Here is a 12505-nt window from a genome sequence, read left to right on the forward strand (position 1 = left end):
TAACACAATAACTGGAGGGGAAAGGTGTAAAAAAGGGTTTACACATCAGTTATTTTAGTATTCTAGTTGTACAGAACTGCATTGCTTGGTGTAAACTGTCCTTTAAAGTAGGGATTCTTAAAGGGATAGTTCTGAGTTGTGTGACATCCCCATCAGCAGTGTAGTGCATCAATGGTGACTTACCCCCCACTTTGTCCTGTGTTCTGGTCAAATTTTGTTAATGAGGAACATAGTTCCGCTTAGTTGGTGGGACCGCTTAAGTAAAGAGCTTCACTTCTGAAAACAATGTACGTTCAAAAGAGATATCTGCATCATAAAAATGCCTCTTCGAAAAAATCCGACCTCACAATTGCTCGGTGTTACTTTTCCCTTCTGTCGTATCACTGCACGCTGTCGCTTGTCCCGTGTTGTGTATGTGTTCCACACCGGATGAAGTCATAACGGTGCAGTCATGACGTCTTCATCCGTGCATGTAAATACTGTGGAACACTTGTATTTCAATATGTTTTGACTAATAATAGACCATAACCTGCCACGAAAAATCGATCATTTATTGATGAATTACTTTGTGAAGAACCGCGATATAGCGATGGAGCAATAATCAAACCACAATATTGCGAGGGACCAATGTATTTATATTGAAAAAGAGGACATATTATAATATTATATTGTAATAATTGTCTTCAATAAAAGTGGGTCGCACCTTAACGTTGAGAACCCCTGGTTGAAAGGCTGTGTCACAGACTGTGAGGGAGCAAAAAAACATTGAGGAGCGGTCTCAGTAGTTTTTACAGTACACTACTAGTAGTACAGTGTCCCTCACCACATCACACTGCCGAATTTGCCGGCTTCACTCTATCACAGGTTTCCAAAAACATATTAATTAGTAAATAATGCTGTTTCGTGGTTCGATATGGCCTATTAGAGAAGTATATGCATATTTAACCAAATTGCACATAGTTTTAATTTAAGAATTTTCAAGCATAAAAAAGCTAAATGAACTACAATACAAATATAAGCCATTAAGGAGCCATTTCAAATTGTGATTGTAGTAATCTACACTGTTCAGGTGTTAGTAATTGCTCGGTGAAACAAGCACCAGATCTGAACAGGTTTTTATTGCAGGTTTAATTATATAATAATGATATAATAATAACAACAACCATATTAATAATACAAGCTACTGCTGCGGCTTTAACCCACGACAAACGAAAACTCAACTGTGTGTGTCCAAACTTTTGGCCTGTACTGTATACTATATTGGGTAATATGAGTGTAAAGGTGACTATATGGGTGTTATTTCATGTCTAGACGGCTCTAATAATGTTAGAAAAATATTTACAAGACCGTAAACAGGTTTTCTATGCCATAGTTAGGAAAATATTCCATTTATAAAGAAGGAATTCTACTTCGCAGAGATTCACTTCTAAACGGTCGGGTCTGGAACCACTTACCCTCGATAAATGAGGGGTTACCGTACTCACCGTGAATGCATTATTTAATATCTGTTTCATTACCTTTGTGGGACATATGCAACTAAACACAGCAATGACTTTGCATCCTCTTTGCTTCCAAGTTGTCATTTGCACATATAGTTTTACATGCAAATACTGTAGTGTGTAGTGTATCTTGGTGTATCTTGGGACTGTCTGCGGTTTTAACATGACCTGCATAGTCCACTGGTCCGGGTAGTTTTCGCCCTTTTTACTTGGTTTTGTAAAGTTTGAGATGCTAGGTGATCAGCCCAATTTCATAAAATTGTCATATACTGTAGAGATTTAAAAAAAAAAATGTTATTTTAACTTACAGGGCTTTGCAATATCTGCGTCACTCGTTTCTTCTGCTCCAGAACATTGAAGTCCTGCCGGAGATCAGGCGACATATTCCTGGCTCTGAGGTACTCCGGATCGTTGACGTTGACTCTGTCAAAGTAGCGCTCCCTGATCCCGCCACTGGGTGGGGGAGGGGTGGTCACAACCCCCTGGTGGCTGTCGACACTCATCCCAGTTCTTCACTGAATGGCTGCTGCTGTGAATCTGACCTGGGGAGAGAAAACCAAGAGAGGTGGGCTGGTTTGTGAGAAAACAGACATGTAGAAAATAAGTAGGTCATCGAAAAACGGTTGTGTCAGTAGAAGGCGGGGGGAGGCAAAGTCAATCGCACAGGGGGCCAATTATCCGAATAATCCAGGCTAAAAAAATAATAGTTAATATGGTCAGATTATGAGAAAATGTCTCATTAGCACTGACGACTAGATAAGTAAGCAGCCTACACACATTTTATCTCTGTTGCTCACGCGTGCAGTGCCGGGATTACAACACACAATGTAATGCACCCCTGTGGTTGCATTTTCATGTTGGGACAAAATGGCCATGACAGCTGGTGATTGTTTTTTCATGTGGGCATACATTTTGTTTTTTACACTTTATTCGTGTGGATGGTCTTTTTTTTATTTATTTATTTATTTATTTTTAAACATCGGGGTGGGGGTAGTGTACAGTTTTTAGTGTCCATTCATTCCTGCTTGAAATGTCTACTTTCCGATAGTCCCCGATTGTTTGATTGTTTCGGCGTAGTTGTTCATTTCAATAAATAGATCCACTGCCTCATCATCTTTTGTCAATGGCAGGGCAAAAGCTACAGTATTTTATATCAACACAAAAACATCACAATCCTTGAGTTGTGTAACCAGGAAGAGTTCACAGCTGTGGAATGGGCAGATTCCGCATTTCCCAGCATGCTGTGGGCTAGTTAAAATGATCACCTTTGACTACCTTATGCCTCTTTAAAGATGCTATTTTGTCCAGACAGGGTGTAATAGTCAAAGTGCTGCTATTCTTAGTCGTGTACATTTAAATTATTTCAAATTATTTGATCTGAATCTAGCACCCTTATTAAGAATGGTAGTGAATTTCATGCTATATACAATATTGTGTCCATTCTTTAAAGTTAAAATACCAGAGGAGTAGTTTATATGGAAGGAATCGCTTAATTACGCAGATCGCTGTAAGCACTTGTTTGATAAGATCTGTGAGGCGGGCCAACTCAATGCTATTTTTCAAACAGTTCCGCGAGACGAATGAAATTGCAGCGCGGGCTGGCTTTGGCCCCCGGGTCTGAGTTTGACACACATGTTCTAGGGGAACGACCTAGAAAAAGACACACATGACATAACTGCAATCCAATATATCTTAACGGCTGAATCCGGGATGTCTAGTTAAGCCATGGTTCCGTTTGGTTCTCATTTTATTGTCCGGGGACTGAACATCAGCGATGATCAACAGAAAAGCCGTCTTGTACGGGTTACCTGTTAGCCTAGCCCAGATCTCTCTGCTTCCTCTCACACCGCCCGCGGCATTTGTGGTTGCAGCGCAGTAGTTGGGAGGGGGGGTCGAGGTTGAGGTGGCCGTCGGAGAATGCCTAGCTTCTGTCGTTCCCTGGCTTCCTCTGGTTTTAAAGTCCATAAAAAGCTCGTGCCAATGTCTAAAAGTAACTTCCTACAGTACACGTGTTTTGGTGAATGCAAAACACATCAGGAGAGAGGGGGCCGCTGCGTAGGGTCATGCTGCCATCTTACCCCTTCAGAATAAATGCGGAAGATTATTTTTGTATGTTTTTTTATGGCAAAGACACATGACCCACCAGTTGGGAATCACTGCTCTAAGACAACCTGAACGGTCCAGTCAATGCTCTGTGAATTGTGGCATATGCAGACGTAGCTGCAAATGGTGATCATTCATGATTAATTCATTCCAGAGTTTGGTTTACAAATTGGGTCACGCTGAAGACAAAAAAAAAAAAAAAAAAAACTTGCACATGACAGCAAGATGGGACATAAAGTAGCAATGCCCGTTACTCATTCTCAGATAAGCTGTCAATAGTCACCTTTATGCTCCTATTATTCTTTTTTTTACACCACATTGTGCAGGCTACGGGATCACTGCAGGGACATAAGAGACTGCCGCCACTAGCATAGCAGGCGACCAAGCTAACTAGTTAGCCTCTCTAAAAAAAGGTGTTTCAAACGGAGTGGGGAAGAAGGACGATCTAAGAAGCCAAAAGCTCACCACTTCCACACAGAATGAGAGGAGAACCCTTTTTTCCCCACTCGATCATGTCGGACTTTGCATGGCTGACTCCATGCAGTGTGAAGGTAATCTTAAGTCACGTCTTATCAGTGGAACACTGCTGACGGCTAACTTTTGACTAATAATAAGCAACAGTCAACCACAAAACAGCGATAAAAAACGAGATAGAGTGAGGGAGCGATGTTCGAACCACGATGCAGCGAGGAAGGACTGTACGAACAAACGTGTGCAGCCGACACGTCACTATTCATGTCAAAATATACAAAAAAGATGAGTTTATGCTGACAGTCACCTCTTTAGTGAAGGGCCGAGTTTGATTGATGATGCAAGTTAGCATATTTACTAGGGCTTTAAATATGTTCTATTTTTTTGGGTAATTAACGCACAAGCATCATGGCAAGCCACGGCTCTCTGTTATGATGACAGATGGTGGCACAGTGTAGCTCCCCCCAGAGTCACACATTGTCGGACGAGCATCAAACTTTATTGTTACCTGAACACATCAACAGCAGTGCAATTCCAACACCACATATGCATCTCCTACTCCAAACAAACACGTCTCTAGTCCATTCATTTTGACAACTCTTCCTCAATGTCACGAATCAGACCGCGAGACGCGTTCACTGACACTTCGAACATCACAACGTCTTTATTATGCGTGTACGTGTGGTCTAAACAAACAAATGCAATGAAAATTAATGAGTGGATATTCTTACCACTCACTTTGTAGCTCTTAACGAGGAAGTACAACTTGCTGCATTTAAATCCCCAAAAATTCACTCAAAACATGTGAATGCAACTTAAATGACGCGGTGTCTTTGAACGCAAGTCCTCATTGCACATAATAACACAGTTAAATGTGTGATTCAAATAATTCACACTCTGCTTTTAAAGAAACGAGTGTTAAGTAAATAGATTTTCAGACACGTGCCATCTCTTAACTTGATTTCAATTCCAAGTTCATTTGGTGCTCCTAATACTGTACATACAAATATATATATATACAATCCTGCCCTGTCGTTTATCTTTCTTTCAATAAAATACAGTAAAAATGGGCATATTTCAGACATGGTAATGGTAATTGTTCAGTTTATTTTGAACATGCATCCAAGTTACATTAGAATACATCACATAGTACAATTCACAGTTCTAGCATCAATGTCCAAAAAGGAGCAGGAAGAAGCAAAGCTTATTTAATCCTACCCCCCCATCCGTTTCACATCAACTGCAATACATTTGCTCACTTCCTGTATTCCAAATGTACAGAAAATAGAAAATTGCTACAGTGGCTGCTGTAAAAGAAGATAAGCTGGTGGTGTATTAGGGAAGGGCGGGGCTCTGTGTGAGCTCTACCAGATGGCGTCTTGGTTCAAAGGGCAAACAAATGAGAGGAAGAAATAATTTAGGAAAGGAATCTTGCTTTTATACGTGATCAAAAGCCGAGGTCTCTTATGATGGCTCCGCCTGAGACTTCCTTTTCTCTATTTAAAATTTCTTTGAAGGAGTGGCACAGGTTGCTAAGCTACACGTGCAGCTCAAGTGGCACTCAAAACGATGGGTGAGATTAAAAGAGCAACACAAAGCTCATCGTTTAAATAAAAGTCTCAAAAAGAATGTTTCAACCCGTCATTAAATAAACAAAAACAACTATAAAAGCCCACCAATTTCCTTCCTAAAGTGAAGGCAGATGAATAGCATAGTTATGCAACCAGATTAAATTCATCCTCTTGACTGCCTGTTGGTGAGACTTTTGGGGCAACGTATGGCAGCACAAGAATCCTGGAATAATTGAGTAATTTTCACAATTGAAGCCATAAACTATAGGAACATTAATAGTTCAAAAATGATTAGTTATAGTAATAATAGTCACTTTTGTGCTGTGATTGACTGGTGAACAGCCCAGGGTGTACCCCACCTCTTGCCAGAACTCCGCTGGGATAGACTCCAACTCAACAGCAAGTCTAATGAGGACAATCCATCCACCCATCCATCTTCTATGCTGCTTAACCTCACTAGGGTCGCATGTATGCTGGAGCCTATCCCAGCTGACTTGGGCGAGAGGCGAGGTACAACCTGGACTGGTCGCCAGGCAATCGCATGTTTATGGAATGTGGAAGGAAACCGGAGTACCCGGAGAAAACCCACACACGCACGGGGAGAACATGCAACCTCCACACAGAGACGCCCAACGGAGAATCAAATTCTTCCTGATCTCCTGACTGTGTGGCCAACATGCTAACCACTAGGCCACCGTGCGGCCAAATGAGGACAAGTGATATAGAATTGGCTGGATTTGATATTTCAGCTTGCGTAGACTCCAGAGAGACTGTAAGAGACCTCCAGGTCTTGCAAGACAGTGAGATAAAAACAAAAACGTTTCTACTAAAAAGTAGCTATACAGTAATCTTCATCACGGTTAATTGGTTCCAGACCCGACTGTGATAAGTGAATTTCTGCACATGACCCATTTGACATGCAAAGGCCCTATTGTAACCGTTGCATTTATCAGACCCGACTATTATTATTCCTCTCTGCCTTTAATCGCCCCTTTGGGGTACTAAACATGCACGAAAACTCACCAAACTATGTAGATGCATCTAGACCGGCAAAAATGTTAATATTTTGGTGGTCCAGAACCCGCAGCTTCAAAATTCACTCTGAACCGGGCCATATTCACATATGCTACATTTGTCCCTGTAACTTTCCACGAGTTTGACGGATCGACTTGAAATGTCTGTTGTGACAAGATTAACAAAAAAGTCAGCGTAGCCCATGTTCTGCACAGGAATGCAGCTATTTGGGTTAGAACCAGACGCACACCAGGGCCCATATTCTGACGAACCCACCCAAATGAGCCCATGTCGGAACCATGCATACTAGACAGATGGCTGAGGACAATTAGCGAACAGATTTGGTCTGTGTTGTCCTATGTGGGATCCCACTTTGATGTGTTTATAAGCAGGTCCACAAGTCTGATTTCAATAAGCCATATATGATGACGAGCCCCTGCTAGGATGTCTACAGTTGATGTCAACACTGATGTTATAGTCATATAGCTACAGTCAAACGATAGTGTCATGTAATACACATCTTGATATTCCAAAAAACAATGGTAAAAAATACTCATGAGAAATAAATCATCATCATGTATTTTTATGATATACAGTATTTAATTACATTAGTGTTTAAATTGATCAACAAAATTGACAATAATATTGTTTATGTGTGATGATGACACATGATGATATCCCCATATGATGAAGTATACGGTGGAAAGGAAACACTTAGTGCTCCGGCCCAAAAAGCTGTTAGCAGCTTTACACACGGTCAAGCAGAGAATAGACTACAAACCTCTCCTACATACCATCAATGCCATACATAACCTCAGCCCTCCGTACCTGACTGACCTCCTCCACATTGCCACTCCAGCTCGCTTCCTCACATCCTCCTCTTCCATCCAATTCACTGTGCCCTCTGCCCACCTCGGAAACTCAGTCAAATTCCTAATAAGCACCATTCCTAGTGCTTATTGGGGGATCCTCTTAAATATCTATACAACATATCAACATTTTTTGCAAGGCCATAATTGTGATCATAGCTATACAGTCAATGTAAACATGCATGTCCAACACCTACTAATCAAACAGTTTAACATTTGCATGAGTTAAACCTGATGGGATTAGGTTAAGGCAATAAAATAATACATACACAATATATTACGTGTGTAAGAACAATAATAGGTATACAAAAGGTGGATGTAATACACAGAAGCTATATCTGACAAGGAGTAATTACCAAAAATGTGCTAAATGCCATGAATTCTTTGTCTCGAAATAGTTTGCAGCCTCACCAGAATACAGATACGTCCTCTAATCTCAACTAGCCTGCAGCATGAGTCCCCCTCTCCTTTAGCATTCTTTTGTGTGCGTCAGAAGATCATTGTCCCCATCGTGAACCCAGTCTGTCATCAATAGCGAGCGAGATCGGCCATTCAGTTCTTGGTGGGAGAGCAGTGGTGGTCGGATTAATGCTCATAAAAGAGCTTCGCATCTTTGCGTAAATCTCTTTCTGTGTCTATCACTGATGCAGCCATTTCCTTTCCCAGGAGCTTGAGAAAATATGGCTTTGGAGTGGTGTTGAAGTTGAAGCATCAATGTGTCAGTGGCAGATAGAAGGCTCAGACTGCGTTTACTCAAGAGGTGCTAGACGGCAACCTGTACCCTGAGGCAAGGTGACTGCAAACGCTAACCCTGTGACCTTTAGTGAACAACCCCCCACCCCGTTCACTCATTTTCAGCAGCTCTACCTTGACATAAGCAGTCTTCTTCTGAAAAACTTTCTCAGCTGGTTAAAAAGTTAAACCAATCAGTGCTGGAAGTCCACACACACACACACACACACACACACACACACACACACACACACACACACACACACACACACACACACACACACACACACACACACACACACACACACACACACACAACAGAAATGTTATTGCATAAGAGGTAAAGATTTAGTCACAATTACAGTTGATCCCCTGGAATCTTTTGTTTACAGTCTGGCCACCTGTGTGTGTTTCTGCCCTTTGGCACAGATGGGTGCTCCAGTGGGAGAATGTTTCTGCATCTGTGAGTTCAAATGAAACCAATTAACAAAATGCTGGTGATTGAATCAGTTTTTTGGCCCATTTTAATGAATTAGGGTTGACAAGCCCCGCTCAGCACAGCTCAGCTCAGCAGCAGCAACACTAATTGCTGCCTCCAAAATAACAACTGAAATCAGACTCGACATCCTTCTGGAGGACATGTTACAGAGCTCTTGAATTATATTACATTTGTTGATTGACAAGTGGTTTGTTACATGAGACCTCGGTGACACTGATGCATGACTGCATTCCATCTTTTTTTGTTTTTTTTTACTTTGCAGAAAGAGCTCCCCTCTTCAATCTCAATTATGGCAGCGTACATTTTATGAGCAGGAATGTTCACCGATAATGCCTCAGTGCTCCAATGGACATTTGTAGCTGGTTAGGAACCAGACAACACACACGACTCAACCTTCCACATACAACAGGCAGCTAATGTAACATCTACACATACCCATTTTACGATTTATTCTCATACCCACTTGAGTTGGACTTAATTACATCCACCGAGGAGGTAATGTATTGTTCCACTTCAATACAGTAACGTGCAGAATACAGTGGAACCTCTGTTAGTGCCATTAATCCGTTCTAGAAGGTCTTAATCAAACCAAAATGTACACAAACCAAATCATTTTTCCCATAACGAATAATGCAAACCCAATTAATCCATTCTGGACACCCAAAAATGTTAATACAAAACACACACACACACACACAAAAAATGTTTTAAAATTATATTTACATGCAGAAAACAATTAAAAGCACATATAAATGACAAATGAAAGGGATAAATCAACATTTTTAACGTCACTTTAAAAGACTTGATTGTTGACAAAGACGGCGCCTATGAGGCGTCAACGAGGAACGAGCAAAGATGCACACGGACGCAGTCTTCGTGTTTTGCTACGAATTCAATCATGTTTCTCACCTTCTCTATCAAAGTGCTGGCACTTGCAACTTTCTTTGTGTTATTTTGCAGCCGTGACCAATAAGAAGAGCAGAGACTTGTGGTGTAACTGTGTTAGTTACCAAAAACTACAAAGTCAACCATAACTTCCGGTTCCGGTTTCCTGTTCAGAACATGCTGCTAACAGGAACGTTTTGTGATTAAAAAAATATATGTTGCAAACACATTTAGACTCACGAGGTGTAATAATAATGCGACAAGACGCACTCCATTTTGTACGCAAACTGGGAAATGTACGCAACCAGGGGCAAAATTTGCAGCGTACGCTAACCATGTTTCCACTGTACTATCATTTGAATGTGTTTATTTTTGTTATTTCTAGTCATGAAGCCTCAAAAGTTAACAGGATGCAGCAACAATGTACAAAGAGTGATTAACATACGTGTCAGCACGCTTAAAAAATATTTTAAAAAGATGGCACAATGTCTCTCTGAATGTTCTAAACTCCTGTTTCTATGCCAGTGTTGTATTGCGCAGTATAATGCTGCCTGGAGAAGTTGTGCCATGACGGTCTTCATTAATGTAGCTCAACTTCCCATAGTTTGTCATGTTCTTCGACTGTGTAGTCTATAAACTAGTTGAGACTGAATTAACAGTGCCTCTCCGCGTGGCAGCCAAGTAGTGCACTCTATTGCATCAATCATATCCACACTGTTTCCATAATGCATATTAACAATAGTAAAATAAACATTTGCCCATTGAATGTTCAATTACATTGTGGAGACAAGCTGGAAAACGTAAAATCAAAATCTAAAATTTGCAGAAGGGTGCGGCACGAGCCAATGGGGAATCTTAACATTTGCTGAGGATCTGTAAAAATTTGTGGATTCAGGGTTCTTTTTAATGTTGTAGGACAGGGCCTATTCCTTTCATTGTGGACTATTTCGTCCTTGGTGGAGGCCATTCTAGTTTTTATGAGGGGCACTGCAGGGCAATACCACAGATGAACACCCACATATCTTTTCCATGCTTGGGGAGCACTCCAAAGTGTGACTGTTTGTGTATCTACAGGCTGTCACCTCTAAAAATAGACAGCCTTGTGGGTTACATTACTACCCCAACTGTAACAATACCAGGAAAGAATCTGTATGGCAGCTAATTATATCCATACACACACCCACACAAACTCTACTCTTAGTGATTTACAGTCCAAACCCATCAGTGTATGCCCATATGCACACACAAACAGAGCATATTGAGCAGTGAAACCGGAGGGCCGTGTGTGCCAAAAGCTCAGCAGCTTAAATGGAGAAGACACACACACACACACATGCAAATCTGTGTTTCCAGTTTGCCAAGGAAGTCCATGTGCAATACGCATGCCTTTTGGGAATGATTTATTTATGTCTGCTGAAAATAATGCCCAAGTGTACCCCCACCTGTGTTGCCCTTTACATAAAGACTCCACGCATGAGATAATAAGCAGCGATAATCTCCTCTGGCGCTCACACTCACTGCACAGTTAGCGCCATGTGTGTTTATAGTACAGCAGCTAGCACCCAAGCAACCATACTAGCATGGAATTCCCCTAAAATTGCAAATCAGTTACAGGGATGGAAGGACTGGGAGCCTGGCAGCTGTGGGAGATGTACACAACACAGGACATGCTTGGGTTTCATTCATGTGGCTGGGTACCATAACACAGCTGGGTAGTCGAAAACACACTACTGCAGACAGATTTAGCACAGTGTAATCCAAAAGACAAAGCATATATATATACTGTATATATATATATGAATATAGTAGCACAACCAACCTTGTACTTCCTGCTTGGTCAGTGAAAAGGAGAGAACTGGCAGGGGTGGTAGGTGGCAAAGCAAAAAGAAAAGCCCATGTCTTTTTCTCCCTCTTGCTTGCTGTCAGAAAAACTCCCACAGAGACTCACAGAGCAAACCAGGAGAGACGATTACGAGAGCAGCAGCCGGATATGAACCCAAGCGATCAGAAATACAAATCACGGTACTTGTCTGTCTGGAGACTCCATTTAGATACTAAATGTAAGCAAACTGCAGAGCTTTCTCTCTTAGATTCCTGCGCACGCTCCTTTCCTCTTCATCGTTCATTTGAGAAAGAATATCAACAGCTGTGAGTGTGTATGTGAGAGGATCACTGTGTGTGTGTGTGTGTGTGTGTGTGTGTGTGTGTGTGTGTGTGTCTGTCCTCTGGAAATGAGTGTGTGTGTTTGTGTGCAAAAGAAGCTAAAGGAGCCACGTGATGCAGGCTTAATCCCCCGCCCAGTGGCTCTCACACACACGCACATAAACTCACATAGGTCCATGCAAACACACAAACCCACTAACCAATCACAAGCAGGCTCATACAATAATCACCCCTCCTACTCCTCCTTTGCCTCCTCTCTCTCTCTCACTCTCTCTCTCTTTGCTCTTTTTCGTCTCTCATTTTTCTTTGATCAATTCACAATCTAGTCTCTCATCCACATTCCACAATCCTCGCTTTCTTTAGGTCCCTCATTCACACAACCCGGACCGCCTCCAGGCAACCGTAGGTCACGGGTTATGAGTCAGTCTGACTGCAACCTGCCATACAACCTGCTGTTGATGAATGACTTATAAATTTGGTTGTTTACAAAAGGCATACATACAAAAGATCCTTACCACCCCTCTGGTGACTTGGGAAAAAAATATTTTAATATATATATTAAAAAAAAGGAAGAGTAAAGTTATGATCTGTGTTTGTCTGGAACTGCACTCACCTGGATTCATCAATTAATACACATCCTCCACTGCCCTACTGTCCCAAGGTGTCCCCCAGAGATCAATGCTTGGCCCCCTTCTTCTT

General features: G+C 41.6%; 1 protein-coding gene across 6 annotated transcripts in view; it reads right to left on the reverse strand.

Moving 5' to 3' along the window:
• Positions 1-12505, reverse strand: part of add3a (adducin 3 (gamma) a) — a 105846-nt gene that overhangs the window by 36112 nt on the left and 57229 nt on the right. For 4 of the 6 annotated variants that reach the window (XM_054778687.1, XM_054778686.1, XM_054778682.1 and 1 more), the window contains one exon: positions 1808-2041. In XM_054778687.1, the coding sequence (XP_054634662.1) occupies positions 1808-2002 (195 nt within the window). In that variant the 5' untranslated portion in view covers positions 2003-2041. Of the gene's footprint in view, positions 1-1807; positions 2042-11462; positions 11958-12505 lie in introns of those variants that run through there. The other 2 variants (XM_054778688.1, XM_054778681.1) reach the window with 2 other exon arrangements.

Source organism: Dunckerocampus dactyliophorus, chromosome 6, assembly GCF_027744805.1.
Source record: "Dunckerocampus dactyliophorus isolate RoL2022-P2 chromosome 6, RoL_Ddac_1.1, whole genome shotgun sequence".
Classification (NCBI taxonomy): domain Eukaryota; kingdom Metazoa; phylum Chordata; class Actinopteri; order Syngnathiformes; family Syngnathidae; genus Dunckerocampus; species Dunckerocampus dactyliophorus.